The sequence below is a fragment of the Hypanus sabinus genome, chromosome 6, assembly GCF_030144855.1.
Source record: "Hypanus sabinus isolate sHypSab1 chromosome 6, sHypSab1.hap1, whole genome shotgun sequence".
NCBI classification, from domain to species: domain Eukaryota; kingdom Metazoa; phylum Chordata; class Chondrichthyes; order Myliobatiformes; family Dasyatidae; genus Hypanus; species Hypanus sabinus.
Window position 1 is genome coordinate 146,083,434 of NC_082711.1, and position 17,788 is coordinate 146,101,221.

The window sequence follows — 17,788 nt, forward strand, 5'->3', positions numbered from 1 at the left end:
AAATTCTGTAGCCTCTATTTTCCATGTTATACCATTCCTGTAAATGTCAACATAATATCTCCGTCTCCCTACGTGCCAGGGCAGCAATGCCTTACAATATTTTAGGTCTTCATTCTCTGGTACCATATATATGAACCACCATTACACTGAGTATTTTCTTCCCTGAAATCTTGTAGCTTGAATCATTTTCATATAAAATTGTGATGTTGCAACCAGAAGTACCTACCTATTAAACATTTAGTAACATGGCAAAGAAATAAAATACACAACTCAACCTAGTCAATATTTGTAAACCACCAAATTAGTCAATCTATCTGAATTGGAGTTCTTTCCTGTTCACAAAAAAGTGATAGTACATTAGACTAAATGACTAAAGTATATTTTAATTTTGAACTGTTAATATAATTCAATTCAACAGGAAGAAATGGCAGATGACAAAAAAGCAGGTATTCTGTATCACTATGAATATAATTAACATATCAGGACTAAATGGAATCCAGAACCTGGAAGGTATGGAGTAACTCAAAAATTACAATCTTTCTCTGCTCAGTGGCAACAGCTGTGGTATTTCAAGTCGACCTTCCTTACCTTGTAGTTCTTGGTACATCCTGGTGATGTCAGCCTACCTGCACCTTACCCTCAATGTTATCATGGGTCACCACGTGCAGCTTAATCAGACTGATCACATCAACAATGTGACTGCAAGCCTGGTAGACGCGGGGGTCTTCAAACAGCTTACCTTTCAATTACTGTTTCTACGGTTCATTTTAGGATATTAATGGATCTGAACAGTTGTGTCACTCAATAAGCTCTGAATCCACAATTAGCACCTTTGGACTCAACCATCTCCCATCACAGAGATGGCAATCATTACAAAATGTTTTTAAAAATATTTGTTGAGAGTCTCAATAAACTCATTTATCCCTGAGTGTTACAGTATCTATATACCACTAAGTAATTTATAATCCAATGGGGATACCAGTGAAAATCTAAATAACTACCATTCTGCATCAACGACTGACTCAGGGATCTTGCAACTCAACCAGATACATGACACACAAACACAATTCAACCACCTTTGTAATTGAAAATAATTTATTGGAGAATAATCTGAATAGGGCCAGACCATCAGGTTAGTGACAGCACTGATCATTTGTAAGGCACTTTACATTACACACCCTGGTAGAGGATAAATATATTAGTAAATAAATATATTAAGAACATATCATAATGCAATGACTTTCTATACAAATATAATACAACATTTTAAAAAGATTTTTTTAATACAAAGTACCCAAAATATACTGTGGAGTCCTTGTAAATACAAGGCCCTGCAAGGCTACATTTGTCTTTAAGTGCTTCTATCTGACAGTCAGGGTCTGGTCACAAGTGCTATAAATCTGCCAGGTGTTAGACTATTTTGGAAAATAAAGGCTACCTGGAAGAGTCCCTTGACAAAGGCTCTTCGACAGCTGTAGTTAAACTTGTATTCCTCAAGTAGATGGTTAATGACAAATTACAAGCACCAATGTCATGAAGCGATGCTTCTGTAAATTCATGTCCTGGATTGAATTTTTAAAACTTTTGAAATTACTTGGTCTTGGCCTTGTAGCTAGACAGCTACACTGGACCTGCCCCTCATTCTGCCAGTTGAATCCATCAATCAACAGGCTTTTCTCACTCATGCCTTTTCCTGCCAGCTACACAGCCTATCTGTGGCTGTTCTCACCTCATATTCCCAGTTCTATAGCTTCTCCATATCTGCTCCCATATCATACCCTCGGCTACATGGCGTATCCACTCCTGCACCCGTACCACACGGACATGGACGTGGCTTATCCTTGCCAGTCTCAGTGTTAGGCCCACAGCTACACAGCTCCTCCTTGCCTGTGCCCATCTCCACCCACCAACTACATGGCATCTCCACTCTTGTCCCCACTTTATACTGGCAGATATATGGCTTCTGAAGATGCATTCCCTCCCTCATCCCGCCAGCTGAACTGATACCACTCAAAGGTCCTCACCCTTATCTCTGCACATCACACAACTTCATGCAAAGCCCTACACTCATCCTTCCATACACACTGTCTCTTCACGTGTTGCCCCCTCAACTCACCCCACCATCTCTACACATCCTCACCTTCATTCTGCTGGCAAGACACTTCTGCACCAATTCCACTTCCTCCCCCTGCTGCAAGTCCTCCACTTGTCCCCCCTCTCATCTGTCTGGTATAGGACTACTACATACTTGTCCCCACCCACGTCCAGCTGGAGCCCATTTTCTCCATGACCGTCCTACTCTTATTCTCAGCTTCTCAGCGTCTCCATGCCTTTCTCAGCCCTCATTCTCCAGCTACACAGATCCTTCAGGCACGTCTCCACTCTCATCTGCAGATACGCGGCTTCTCCATGCCTGCCCTTCATCTTGCCAGTACCATGCTCTTGTCACCTCTGCCCCTTGGTCCTGCCTGCCGTGGCTTTCTTTGTCACATCAGTTACACGACTTCCTCACAAATTTCTTCCACACTTGATTTGGTACCTGGTTGGAATGAAAGAAAAAACAACAATCAGACATTTGGAAAACCTGTAATATATTACAGGTGACATAAATAAGGAATGAGCCCAGACCATCATGGACTTGTGCTTGAGCAATGATACCAGGGGAAACAAATTTTCAACCATCCATAATGGACCTGTAGTCGTCAAACGTTTAAAGTTTATTTTGTGAAGACCCTCAAGGGAATTTACCTCCAATTCGGAGTCAGCACCAAGTATTCAGATAAGAATGTTGAAGACACTCAGGGCAACGTAACAACTCCCCAAATACAACAGTTAAACATTCCCTAAACAGTTTGCATTCTTGTAACATTTTGCATTGTGACACATTCTAAACCACAGCTTCCTAATCTCTTTCACTGAGTGATCTATGTTAAAACTTCCTTTCCAATTTTGCTCTCGTGTGTTAAAACATTTCCACCACTCCTACTGCTGGCTACTCAGCCTTCAGCTGGCGAGGCTCAGTGATGAGGGTACTCCATTCCAACCAGCACCACTGTTAGAGGATATACAAAACTGCACATTGCCTGCTTTGCTATGGTGAATTCAGCATCTCAATTCACCAAATTTCCCTCTTCTCAGAGCCATTGCCCCTCACTGGCAGAGAAGCCAACTGCATGGAACTGCACTGCTCCATTAGGTCAACACATTTATTTGTGTGAAGCACTCACAAGACTCAATATATTTTTAGAGAACGGATTATTGGCAAGTTGAAATATTGTTACCTATGAAATAGAGATATTTTAAATTTTGTGTTGGGTTTTTAGTTTGGTACTAAATTGTTAGATGAACAGAACTGCGAAACCTCTAGATGTCAAATGGCAGTAGTACTTAGCAAACTTAAACATAGGTTGGTTTCATTCACTGATCAAAGCTGGAGCTCGAAGCAATCTACAAGGTGTGGGCAGTGGGGTAAGGCAGTGTTTGGATTGGGAATGAGCTGATTATTGCCACGAGGATCAGGAGGAAGATCGGAATCAATGGTTGAGTAGTGAACCACATTGAGAGAGGAGAAAAAAAATGGGCAATTTAGACTGCTCATCAGTCCATCTTTCAGACACACAGCAAATGGTTTTGTGGTAAACACAACCATACTGTTATGACCTCTGGGTTATATAACTTGACACTGGATGGCAAAACAACACTCCTGATCAAAGGGCATGCAAATTCAGCTAAGTGTGTAACCATAGTTCTGAACCCTTAAGGATACGCAGAATGATTGTAAAATTTGTAATAAGGATATAATCTTCCGCTGTGCTGGAACCCTGGGCTAATCCCGATTGAAAGCAAACGGACTGAAAATCTGAAATCTAGATACACTGCATCAGTGTATGCGTACAACAACATGTCAGGGTTGTGTTGGGAAATTCCTAGGTGCCTGCAGTGGCAAGGTCTTCAGGGATTAATAAGTTAATCATTTGCACCATGTCAATATTTACCTGGTAGTGACAGTGTCAGTGGCCCCAACACACCCTTGGAACCAGGGCATTGTCTGCTCCCCAGAAAAACACCCCTCCACCCATCCCCCCTCCCAGGCAACTAACTGCAGTACAGCATCAGGGGATAGGTACCTTTCGCTATTTCCCTCACATGGACTTTCGATATGCTGAAGGAAGGCTCCCTCGGATGCCATGCTGCAATAAACGACAAATCCCACCAGCTTCGAAAGGGGGATAAAGCCTAATTGGGGAAGCAGATGCAAGACAGATCTTCAACTCAGGCACCTAAATAACAAACTCCTTCCACTCCCTTCTCACTTCACGACACTCTGGTCACCAGCACCGATTTTCCACAGAGAACATGCTGCGTTACTCAGGGGCAAAACTCCCCTCCAGCTGCCACCAGCAATACCAAAAATAAAGTCAGGCCTCAAAAACATTTTCAGACTTGCTTACGCACCTGTGTTGTCGGGGAATGTCTGGCAGTAGAAGGACTTGTCTTGAACTGGTTCTGTATCACAGTGTCTTTTGCAACAGCCGTCTTGAAATGGGCGGCCTTGATCCACGTTGCTGACGTGCGGCTTGCCGGCCAACATGGACTCAGAGTGAACGTGATGCAGTGGCTGCTGACAGTGGGGGTTCGGGCACTCACAGAATGGGAAATGCCACTCACCAGAGGCTCCACTGTTGAGAACTAAAGGGATTGGCACAGACGTCTGAATGCTTGGAGGGTGGCACGGGCTCCCACTGTTGCCATAGTGAACATGCACCCTGTAGTCCTCCAGGGCATCACAGTCCTGATGGAAGTAAACTACAGGAGGCTCCGCCTGGAAGCTGCTTTTCCTCCTCCTCCTCCTCCTCTTGCTGCTCTGGTTCGACTTAGCTTCTGAAGGCACTGGGTCGGGTTTGGCGCACGCCACTTTGCTCTTGTCCCTCTCTGCGTCCACTTTTTGCAGCGAGGGCTCGGGGAGGCAAAGTCCTGGGGGAAGCAACAAACTCTGCTCCAAGCAGGGGCACTGGGCAGGGTGCGGGCTGCACTGGGACTGGCAGGGAAAGTCCGCCTGGCGCTGGCAGTGCTGGAAGTCGCCCACGTAGTCCTCCAGCAGCTCACCTTCCTGGCTCCGTGACGCGCTCCTACAATACTCATCTTTCTGGCGTGGGGGAGATTTGCTGTAGTGATGGTGCCGGTGATGGTGGTAGTGGGTGTGATTAAGTACCTGGTTGTCCTGAGGACCACTGGCCGAGTCCACCGACCAGGGCCTTGACTCCTCAAAGGATGAAGCCTTTACGCTCTCTTCACTTGCCCCACAGTACACAAGCGGATCGTACTCGCTGCTCAGTGAGCTGCGGAAAGTTGACTGGCTCCCATAAATGCAGCGGTTGCTTACGTCTGTGCAGTCCAGCGTGGAGTCGCTCGAGGAGTAGTGGCAAGGACCCGAGCTGGAGTCGCTGCCGGGGCTGTCTGCCAGGTATCCGCTGCACACGGACCGGTTGATACCAAAGCTGTCCCCTGAGAGGCTGCGGTTGTCATGGCTGCCGGCGAGCTGTGAGCGTAAAGGGGTACAGTTGGACTTGTGAGAGGACAGTGGTGCGCTGCATATTGGAAGCTGCTGCTGCCTGCAGGGCTTATGAAGAAACGGTCCATGGTGAGGCCTGTCCAGCCAGGGCGGACCTTTCCGCACCACGAAGGGTCTCTGGTGCCGGTAGGACGCTCCCTGGCCTTCGCCGTGACGATAGGTGCACCTGTGCAGGGCCGGAGGATGCCGTGGCCTGGTGGCTACGTACCTCATGGTGTTAAACCCCACGGGGTAGACTTCTGGCGTAACAATGTAATGACCGGAGGGGGGAGCCTGCATCCCTGGGGTTCTGGGGTTGTTCAGATGAGGTGCTCTGGAAGGAATGGCAGTGATTGGTCTGTGAAGATGGGCGCGGCCAGGATAGCGTCGGAACAGGTGGATTCGCTGGTTTACTTGAGCACCAGGCGTAGCTTGCTCATGAACCTCTGGCTGTGCTATAGTTGAACTTCCTTCTGAAAACAATTGAAGATTGCAACATTAGGGTCACGTGACACCCGGCATTTCATTCGACCTTCAAACACATTGCCAATTTTCTAAGGACTGCATACAACTACACAGAGAGCAGTATCAGATCAGGCCTTTAATCTCCACCGCTGGTCAGATCTCTAACTGGCATCCCCTCCCATTGCAACTGAACATGTCGTGTGTAGATTGTCCGTGTAAAAGCAGATGGCTGGACTTGGCCTCTTCAGGACTTCGCAGAATACAATGAATCACAATTGACTGTCTAAAAACCCAAAACGATGAAGGCACTGAGGCAGCATCTGTGGAAAGAGCGGACTTTCGGGGCATTTCGAGGCTGAAAAACTTAATATTCAAACTGAAATATTAACCCTGTTTCCCTTTCCACAGATGCTGCCTGATCTGCTGAGAGTGTTTCCAGCATTTTCTGTTTTTTCTAACTTAGAATTAGAGTGCAGAACAGGCCCTTCTGGCCATCCGAGCTGTGCCGTGCCTCCCAGCAACCCAATTTAACCCTAGCCTAATCACTGTACAATTCATAAAGACCAATTAACCTTCCAAACGGTATGTGCTGGTGAAGTGGGAGCAAACCAGAGCATCCAGAGGACACTCAGGCACACATGGGCAGAAAAGTACAAACTTAATAGCAGAAAACGCCAGAATTCTACTCTGACGCCCCAAACCAAATTTTTATATTTCCAGCATCTTCAGTATTTTTTTTGATTTTCACTCAACATCTGTAAGTCATTTGGCTTTTATTATTAAGTATTTAGAGTGTATGAAGTGCCCAGGGAAGGGTAGGACCTCTGGTCAAGGGGCTTGTTGTGTCCATTCCGGGGCAGCTTGCTCACCTTTGGCCTCTACCGGACACTTGGCTCTCACCTGCAGCTCCAGGTAGATGTCTGCACATGATCGTGGCCACACCCCAGTTTACTGCTTCGAAGGGGGGGGGGGGGGTAAACCAGGTGAGGGTAGCCAGAGGTCTCATACCCCAGTGCGATAGGGAGGTGCACTGAGCATTTCAGAAAGGCAGCATCTACAAGTGTTGCTGCTTATGCATTTTCTACAATTCCATTCCAAAAAGGGCCAAGTTCTGACGGTGGCAGTGGCACTAGAGATTGGACACTAGTAAAGGTTACTGGGCTCGTTAAAAAAAAATCTTCTCTTTGGCTTATATATTGCACTATTGGTCAGCAGGCTGGAATCACACACCTTCCCTGATTATAGCTCAGAATGTAAAGATCTCCCTGGAGAATGGAAACTCAGTATGCTCTGTAGTTGATAGTCACATCTGTCAGAAGCCACTGTCTTCAGAGAGGGGTATACCACTTGCCTATTGGAATCAGGTTATTTAATTCTAGAAATTTACCGCAGTATTTAACAGTGTAAAACTCCACATATTCAGTTCTCCCTACACCAGCTACATGTGAACTTCAATTCCACAATTACCAATGATGTTGTACATGCAGAGGGGGCAGGTGCGATGTTGAAGCAGCCAAGGATCCACACATTCCTTGTGAAATTCATGGAAACATGATATGATCCGTAGATCCTACAAAGAAAAATTGACAGCAACACATCAGCAAACATTCAGTGTGGGGACAACAGCATTTAAACACTTCATATTATGACGCCAATATCATTAAGTTGAAGCACTATGTATTTTTATGTCATGCAGCAGGTGGAGCTATAATCAGAGAAAGGGGATCTCCAAGGATTTACTAAAGGCTGATTTATACTTCTGTGTCAAATGAATGCCATAGGTACGGCGTTGCCACGTAACCTATGTTGTACCCTTCGCCCTACCCTATGCCATAGCCTGCCGCGCACCTCTCCAAAAATGTAACTGCGCATCGCGGCGACGCAGACCGCAGCAACTGTGATTGGTCCGCTTGGTAGCATCGCATTTCCTCCTGTCTATAGGCACACTGTGCGTACACTGATGCAAAATAAATGGTTGGAGACGATGAACTAAATCGTCAAATCTACCTGCCGACATCCAAAAATATTTCCTCATCCATGTCTCTCAGTGACCGGACAAGCACAGAAAACTCACCCTCCTTCTGCCTCAATCTGTTCAATGGCCATACATACCATCTCCTCCGATGTCTTCTCTCTTTTCTGAGTTGCAGTAATTTCAAAAAAAGTAACCCTTGTTCAACATTTATTTGCTTCAACTCCAACATGATGCGCTCAGTTGCCATTGTTTGAAGTACACGAAGAAACTCTACACAGTGGCATAGAAACCCCACTGCCGACTAGCGTTTTGAATTGCAGAGCGACACAGACACACCAATGCACGGGTATAAATGCTCACAACGGCGCAGGCCACTTACGAAGGCTACGGCGTAGGCTGCTACGCATAAGTATAAATCAGCCTTAAGTCTTCAACCCAGCCCAGCAGAAGAACTCTACATCTCTTCCATCGCTTAAGAGTGAGCTCAGGACCTTCCACCTGAATCCATCAGCCTTACAGAGGAGTATAAACCCCTGAGCAGACTAGGAGAATGCACACAGTCTTGGTCCCAGGGAAAGGGAACCCAAAACTAGAAAGCATAGGTTTAAGGTGAGAGGGGAGGAGTTAAAAGAGAGTTCGCAGGCAACTTCATGCAGAGGGCATTGGGTACCTAGAATGAGCTGCTAGAGGTAGATGAGATGGGACCAATAATGATATTTGGACAGGTACATGGATAGGAGAGTTAGTGATATAGGCCAAATATGGGCAAATGGGATTAGCTTAGGTTGGTATGGACCTAAGTCCAGCTCCACACTGTGTGACTCTATTTAACACTTACTAGTCTGTACAGTGCCAACACAAAACTTGAAACTATGCTGAACTGTGCAGAAACAGAAAAATAAAAGCAAAACTCAGAACCAGTCTGGGGTAAAACTGGTTGCTGGTGAAACCACCCTAACCTTTTGCAATCAAGATCATCATTCACCCTCTCTGCAACAGGTTACAGGGAAGTCATGAACACTTCTGTCCCCATAAACAAAGTGCAAGCTGCTGCCAATTCCCCTCACCTGCCCATCGGCAAACTCCTCCAGACATATGGCGCACACGGGCTCGGACATGCTGCTGGCCTGGGAGTCCTGGCTGCTCTGACGCTCGTGACCCAGAGGGCGGCACCGCGATCGATAACGGCGCGTGGCCAGCCGGCTGATTGCGTTGATCGTCTGCTGCTGCAAGGAATTCTGGGAAGGGAGCAGGTAACTTACAATTAGTGTGCAAAGGTTTTCAGAAGATATTAAGCCTTTCATTCTCTGCCTTAGGTACGAAAGCATCCTCTACAACAAACTGCGATAGCATTATGCATTTTGTGGTTTAGGAAAATCAGTTCTGATTTCTTTCATACTTTGCCTCTGACCCCCTCAAACCTCAACTCCATTTCTAATACACTTACTACTACACTCAAAGATTTCATTCTTTCGCTGCCAACATCCACCCTACTCTGACCTTCACATCTCTGACTTCAACCTTCTTTCTAGATCTCCTCTTATTCTCCGACAAATATCCAACATGAATCCAGAATTCCTTCCCACAGCTACCCTGACAACACTTCCTCTCAACTTGTCCCCAGTTATAACTCCACTATACTCTCCCCGTCCCACTGTCTGCTTCAGTCTTGAGGATGACCACATAGGCGACCCCAAGATATCCTCCTTCTTGAACCTCTCTGCCATAATGGACAGCATCCTTGGTTAAACATTTATGTTTAGGCAAAATGTCAACAGACTTGCCTAATGCAAGTCCAGAGCATAAGATCTAGACAGTAAAATGTAAGGCTGTGGATAGTACAGTGATTCCAATTGGGGAGGTGCCAGAATTAGTTCCATTCGACCATGGTCAGATTTAAGACCCATTTCTCATATAGGAATATTGTTTGGCTTACTCAAATGCCAGCTAATTTTCCAGATACCTGCGGTCTCATGGTCATATTCCACAGTAAGCAGTATTCTTAAGCAGTTTTCCATATTCCTAGCACCAACAGGGATTACTAAATCCAGAGCCTTGACATAGTTTATTGCATATTTTGGACTGTACAGTTGTAACATGTTGCAGTTGCAGGGACTTCATTTGCATATGCCTTTAATGTCAGGCCCACCAAGATCGAGCTGACTTTGTCAGGGTGATAACATCAGAACAGAAACCCCAAGGGATGTTAAGTACAGAAACACAATGGTGAAAATCCAAAGAAAACTATTAGTCAGGACAACTACAATGCAGAGCTGCTCTCACCCGCGTTTGGTTCTGCTTGCACTTGATTCTCACTGCCAGGATCATGACAACAACTGAGAAAGCAACAATCAGGGTCATTAAGATTCCCACGTCGTAGGCTGGCTGTAGAGAGAAGAGAAAACAAACAATTATTACAAAACTTTCCATACTTCTGATGTAATAACATAACATACAGCTGGCAACTACACTAGAAATCATCCCTGGACTCATCTTACTGAACGACGTCAAAGTAGGTTGCACAGAAATTGTATTTGCACCACTTTACGGTAATGAACAAAACCTTAAGAGCAGCAAACTCCTGCTACTTTGATGAGGAAAGCCAAGTAAAACAAATTGATGGGAAGTGGGGTTGGGCAGTGGAGAAACTCAGCAGGACAGCAAACACTACCTGTCATGATATTACACGACAGTAAACACTATCTGATGTGAACGGTAGTGAAACTTGAATCAACAAAGGATTCTCAACAGCTATGGTAGGGCTTGAATGTTTTTACCACTTATAAAGTTAAATCAAGCGATATAGGACACAGCAGGGCTTCGCTTCCAGACGAGCTCAATGCCTTCTAAGCTCGCTTTGACTGTCAGAACATGGTGGAGCCGTCACGAACTCTCGCATCCCTTGATGGCCCTATAATCTCAGTCTCTGAAGCTGCCTTCAGGAGGGGGAATTGGTTCCCACAATCAATGATCTCACATTCAAGGACTTCTTAATCTCATATTCTCGTTATTTATTACTAATTGTTTACATTTGCATTTGCACACTTTGTTGTCTTTTGCGCTTTAGTTTATTTTTCATTGATCCTGTTCTTGTTACTATTCTATAGACTTGCTGTGAATACCCACAAGAAACTGACTCTCAGAGTTGTATATATGTACTTCGATAATAAAATTTACTTTGAACTTTGAGGTGATTGTTTTGTAGCTCTCTGAGGAATAACACCTTTGTAATTTTACATTATTGGACAAGTGACTATATTTTTGTGTGTATTACAATGAGGGCAAATTAAGAAAAATGCTCAACTTCGAAATAATTATCAGCCAACTTCATCCTTGTTATATTTTAGGAAAAGATGACCACTGTATCAGGGCTTTGTTTCTGCGAAACATTATTGTTAATAGTCCAAGGGATTTAGAGGAACAAACTTGTAGAGAGATTGAGGACTGTTGCAAGAAGCACAAGCTTATTATAATAGGTGATTTTAAATTTCCAGATATTGACTGGGAATCCTATACTGTAAAAGAACTAAATAGGATAGAGTTTGTCAAATATGTTCATGAAAGTTTCCTTACTCAGTACATAGAAGACCCAACGAGAGTGAGTGCGATATTTGATCTGCTATTAGGGAATGAGACAGGGCAGGTGACATACGTTGGTGTAGGGGAACACTTTGTACTGAGTGATCACAGTGCCGTTAGTTTCAAAGTAAGTGTGCAAAAAGATAGGATTGTTCAGTGGTTTGAGATTCTAAATTGTAGAAAGGCCAATTTTGATGGTATCAGCAATTATCTGGATTGGGACAGGCTGTTTTTTTGGCAAAGATGCATTTGGTAGGTGGGAGGCCAAAAGTGAAAATTTGAAAGTACAAAGCTTGTATGTGTTTGTCAGAATGAAAAGTAAAAATAACAAATGTAGGGAATGTTGGTTTTCAAAAGATACTGAGGTCTGGGTTAAGAAAAAAAAGGAGGTGCATAGCAGGAATAGGCAGGCAGGAACAAATAAGGTACTTATGGAGTATAAAAATGCAAGAGAACACTTAAGAAAGAAAACAGGAGGGCTAACAGAAGGGATGAGGTTCCTTAGCAGACAAGATGATGGAGAATCCCAAGGGATTTTAATATATTAAGACCAAAAGGACTGGAAGATAAGAATGGTAATCCATGACTGAAGCCAAAAGAGATACGGGAAGATCTTATATAATTTTTTTGCATCTGTATTTACTCAGGAGATGGAGACAGAGTCTACAGAAGTGAGGCAAAGTGCCATCTGCTTCACAGAACCTTAACATATTAAAGAGGAGGAGGTGTTTGCTGTCTTGAGATGAATCAGGGTGAACAAGTCCCCAGGGCCTAACAAGATGTACCTTACAGGGGGAGGGGGCAAGTGCAGAAATTGCTGGGGCCCTAGCAGAGATATTTAAATCATTGTTACCAATAGGAGAGGTACCAGAGGATTGGAGGCTAGCCAATATTATTCCTCTGTTTAAGAAAAGCTCTAAGCATAAAGCAGGAAATTATAGTCCAATGAACCTAACATCAATAGTGGAAAAGTTATTGGAAAGTATTCTCAGGGACCGGATATATAAGTACTTGGATAGATATGGACTGATTAAGGATAGTCAGTGTGGCTTCATGTGCATTATATCACATCTATCCAATTTTATAGGGTTTTTCAAGGAAGTTACCAGATAAGTGGATGAAGACAAGGCAGTGGATGTCTACACAGACTTTAGCAAGGCATTTAACAAGGTCCCGCATGAGAGGTTGGTCAAGAAGTTTCAGTCGCTTGGCATTCAAGATGAGGACATAAGCTGGATTAGATATTGACTTTGTGGGAGAAGCCGTAAGACCATAAGATATGTCATTTGGCCCAATGAATCTTCTCCACCAACTTATCATGGCTGATCCATTTTTCTCCTCAGCCCCAATCTCTTGCCTTCTCCCCAGAGGGTGGTAGTAGATAGTTGTCTCTGGCTGAAGGGGAGTCTCGTACTCTCAGTCACCATGAAAACCGGCATAAGCACTGGCCTGATGAGCCTATAAGGCTCGGGACAGACTTTAACTTTAACTTAACATTGTTGGTTGTGTCTGGACGACTGGAGTTATAAGATTGAATAGGTTACCTTAAAACGAAGAAGATTGAGAAGAGATTTGATAGAAGTATACAGAATATAGAAAGGGTAAACGCATGCAGGCTTTTTCCACTGAGGTTGAGTGACACTACAACTAGAGGTCATGGGTTAAGGGTGTAAGGTGAAAAGTTTAAGGGAAACGAGGGTCAAGAGAGTGTGGAACGAACTACCAGCACAAGCTCCATCAAGGGATCCAAACTTTCAATAACCAGCAGGAAATTGCAGCCAAGTGAACGAGGCACAAGCTGCGGATCTATAAATTTAAACTATAAAAAGGTTCAAAGTTATGTTCAATTCCCCATGAAAAAGATTATGGACTGAAGTGTCAAAATTGCTGGTGCATTTTTCAAGGTGGTGGATAGATTACATACCGGGGGTCCAGATTAAGAATAACATATGTTTGTACAGGCTCTACATGGAGAAATGGAGAACTGAGAAGGATTCCACTTAAGGAGCACAGAAAGCTTAAAACGCAAGTAGAAATTGGAGTGGCAACTTTGCTGAAAAAGGGAATATAAGCTCAAATATAAGCTACCGTGGAAGTGTCATTGAGGTGGCATTTTTGAGAAAAATAAATTTCTTTCTGAGAGGATGAATTGACGGACACTGAGGGATAGTGGGACTGATTGTTGGAAAGGAGACTTGCTTGACGTTTACAGATTTCTGCACCCAATACTGGTTAATCATTATTAAAATGGCCAGTCATACTTTTAATACATTTCACAACATTTTAGAATTCTTGTGAGAACAAGAGGTCTCCTAATCCATGTGTTTCTAGTAGAAATACCACCAGACCAGGAACTGGGTGAACTGTTGGCAGCTGAAGACATGATCCACTTAAAAGCAGTCCACAATGATCAATGCTACAACACATCTTGGTTCTCTTAAAAGATTTGATGAGAGATTGATGAATTAACATGGATCACATCTAAAGATGATGTTAACAGCTCTGCCTGTTTATACTTAACACATTATAAGCTGGAAACTCTAGAAGCCACCGTGAATACTTGGGATATGGGTTTGTTCAGTCCTAAATTTGGAACCTTAGCAGCCCATGGAGCTTGTTTTCAGGCAGCTACCATTATTCTTCTCAATAAATGGATAGGATTTCAGGAAACACTCTCAGCAGGCTCAATAGAGAAGGGTTTTTGTTTAGCTTTAAGTGCAGTCGCATTTCCTACCTTAAACTCGCTTCCAGATTTATTTAGCTTTTAGACTTTCTATTGAAAACATAATTAACAAGGAGTTATTTTGAGACCGCATGTACAGAGACCAGAGGAAATGTCCATCTACATGTCAGTTGTCCTATAATTAGTTCTGTAAAACCATTACTTGACTCAAAACGCTTAAAATCAAATCTTTCAGTTAAAGCTTTTAATCAAGTTATATAGCGTCCCCTCATTCCCACATGTACACCTTTCCCGCCCACCTTTGGGATCACCGTGAAAACAGCTGAATATGAATTTTGAATAAATTCCCTAAATGCTTTTTATGCCTACTTGTAAAATAGGTTATCCTCCACAGAGGAGACTAAGGGGGCAATACTGTTATTTGAGGAGACTAGAAGATGCATCAAGCTTCCTGCTTTAACAACATTTTTTGAAGGAGTTACAGCGTTTAGGTTTTGAAACAAGACTTACCCGACCCTCAACATTCTTAACATGAATCCTGACCACTGCTTCACCATTGGTGTTGATGACATTCATCAGCTGGGCAGCATCCAGGCCTTGGATCAGGATAACAGGACGAGACAACAGTTCTTCTGGATTCTGTTTTAGCTATGAATAGGAAGAAGTCACATGAAGGATTATTTCACTGGAGGGCTTAAGAATGGCTCCAAATACCAACAATAATTACAGCTACACAATATCACATGAGAACCTCATCAAACAAGGAATAGCGGTCCTTCTCAGGCTTTGCAATTCTTACTACCCCTGAAAAGGATTCAGAAACAAAAAAGGCACCAGAGCTCGTAAGGTGTATATGGTACAAAAGCACAGACTTATTTCCAATTGCAATAAAGTTATATTATATAGCTTCATTTATTCATCTTGCTTAGAATACAAAGCAGGAGAGGTTACAACTATTGCACTACCTGTGAATGAAACAGGTAAAGCTCCATCATAATGGATTTGGTTGATGCAAATTTTGGGAGGCAGCACAAGAGAAGCTGTATACCATGGCCAATGTTTAATTTTAAATAAATGTCACTGGCTTCTATATACAGAATCAATGCTTACACAATAGGCAACTTGTTATTTCATCACTAACACTATTACACAGCATTTCTCTGTTCATCTTGGCCATTCATTCTTAATATTGGGATCATTTATTTATTGAGATAAAACGTGGATACAGTCCGCCCTTCGAGCTGCACTGCCCAACAAACCCCGATTTAGTCCTAGCCTAATCATGTGACAATTTACAATGACCAATTAACCTACTAACTGGTACATCTTTGGACTGCAGATGGAAATCAGAGGACCTGGGGAATGAAATCAGCATTAAACCCTTATGTATGCAAGCTGGAACTGGGTCATCTTCAATGTTGGTTTTACTGAGGGTGCAGGTACGCAACAGAGATTCACTACATTTTCCAAACTAATGTGATATTTTCCTTTGCCCATTATTTGTAATTTCTCTGGCTTCCACTGTAAACCTCTGACCTTAGCCCTGTACATCACTGATGACCTGTTCCAATATTAAAGCTGAAAGTAAACCTTACAGTACTATAGTACATATATGTCACCACATACAACCCTGAGATTCATTTTCCTGTGAGCATACTCAACAAATCTATAGAATAGTAACTACAACAGGATCAATGGTAAATAGAGTGCAGAAGACACCAAACTGTGCAAATGCAGATATAAATAAATAGCAATTAATAACCAGAACATGAGATAGTGACATAAAGAACATACTGAACACATAGCTGCTTCCATATCTTTAGATGACTCATCAGTAATTTAATACCATGTTGGTTCTTTAGTTCTATTGCCCTAACTCACTTGTTTCACAATATTGACCTGGGAAACTTCTCCATTTTAGTGAAGGGTTCAAGTATCAGAACCGGTATTTAAACATCCTATTAGCAAAAACAGTGCAGAATTTAATACTCAACAGTGAAAAGTGCAATCAGTCATTACATAGAATCTATAGAAACAGTTCATTAGACCCAATTGGTCAATGTTCTTTACATACTCCAGCCAGTTTAATTACCAAGCTACTAATTGCAGCAGAGGATAGAAATTTGGGATAGAGAGGGGGAATTTGTGGGCATGCGAGACAGAACAGGTTACAAGGAAATAAGTGGGGATTAAGACTGGTGAGATACTTTGAGAGCTGGCACAAAGATGATAGATTGAATGATCTACTGCTATATGGAAATCAGTTGGGAGATCAGGACTTTGATCCAAGCTAAAAGGAGTTAGACAAGGTCTTGGAGACAGAGGAGATTAAAGGATATGTATAATTTAAATTTAAACAAAGGACTGTGTTGTTGGCCATTAAAAAGAAACTCTGCTGTTCCTTTCCGTCGCTTTTCCTTTTATGTCAGATTCTGGATGGAGCTTGAAGTCCTGAATTCAGATTAATTTTAGTTTCTCATCTGAAAGTCATGTGCCTGAATAGCTTGTACCAAATTTACCATCAACCAGATGGCCTGCAGCGTCCAGCATTTCGACTCTCAGCCTGGGTGGAGAAATCAGTTTTCTATTATAGAAAATTATACTGTACGCCCACTGTGAACATTATAGTTACATTTAAATTGTTTATGAATTATTTGTCTGTTTTGTCCTTGCCACACCAGAAATTGCCAAATAACCTCAACAAAATCTCTTTTGATGAACAGATGATTATTCTAATCCTGTTTATTTTCTATCTCTGAATCAAAGTTGTGGTTTGCTTTGAATTAGCAATCTTGTCGTGTGAGGCCGCTTGGGTAAGAGTGACCATAATATGGTGGAATTCTTCATTAAGATGGAGAGTGACATAGTTAATTCAGAAACAAAGGTTCTGAACTTAAAGAAGGGTAACTTTGAAGGTATGAGACGTGAATTAGCTAAGATAGACTGGCAAATGATACTTAAAGGGTTGACAGTGGATATGCAATGGCAAGCATTTAAAGATCGCGTGGATGAACTACAACAATTGTTCATCCCAGTTTGGCAAAAGAATAAACCAGGGAAGGTTGTGCACCCGTGGCTGACGAGGGAAATTAGGGATAGTATCAAGTCCAAAGAAGAAACATACAAATTAGCCAGAAAAAGCAGCACACCTAAGGACTGGGAGAAATTCAGAGTCCAGCACAGGAGGACAAAGGGCTTAATTAGCAAAGGGAAAAAAGATTATGAGAGAAAGCTGCACAGAACATAAAAACTGACTGTAAAAGCTTTTATAGATATGTGAAAAGAAAAAGATTGGTTAAGATAAATGTAGCTCCCTTACAGTCAGATCAGGTGAATAGATCATGGGGAGTGAGGACATAGTAGACCAATTGAATAACTACTTTGGTTCTGTCTTCACTAAGGAGGACATAAATAATCTTCCGGAAATAGTAAGGGACCGAGGGTCTAGTGAGATGGAGGAACTGAGGGAAATACATGTTAGTAGGGAAGTGGTGTTAGGTAAATTGAAGGGATTAAAGGCAGATAAATCCCCAGG

General features: G+C 42.9%; 1 protein-coding gene across 1 annotated transcript in view; it reads right to left on the bottom strand.

Annotated features, from left to right (window-relative positions):
* Positions 1–1,085: 1,085 nt before the first annotated feature.
* LOC132395938 (E3 ubiquitin-protein ligase RNF43) overlaps positions 1,086–17,788 on the bottom strand; it is a 210,906-nt gene continuing 194,203 nt past the window's right edge. Inside the window, exons 4-9 of the mRNA XM_059973154.1 lie at positions 14,764–14,901; positions 10,275–10,376; positions 9,059–9,229; positions 7,484–7,586; positions 4,456–6,024; positions 1,086–2,539 (exon numbers count right to left, since the gene is read on the bottom strand). Coding sequence (XP_059829137.1) covers positions 2,496–2,539; positions 4,456–6,024; positions 7,484–7,586; positions 9,059–9,229; positions 10,275–10,376; positions 14,764–14,901 — 2,127 coding nt within the window. The 3' untranslated portion in view covers positions 1,086–2,495. The remainder of the gene's footprint in view (positions 2,540–4,455; positions 6,025–7,483; positions 7,587–9,058; positions 9,230–10,274; positions 10,377–14,763; positions 14,902–17,788) is intronic.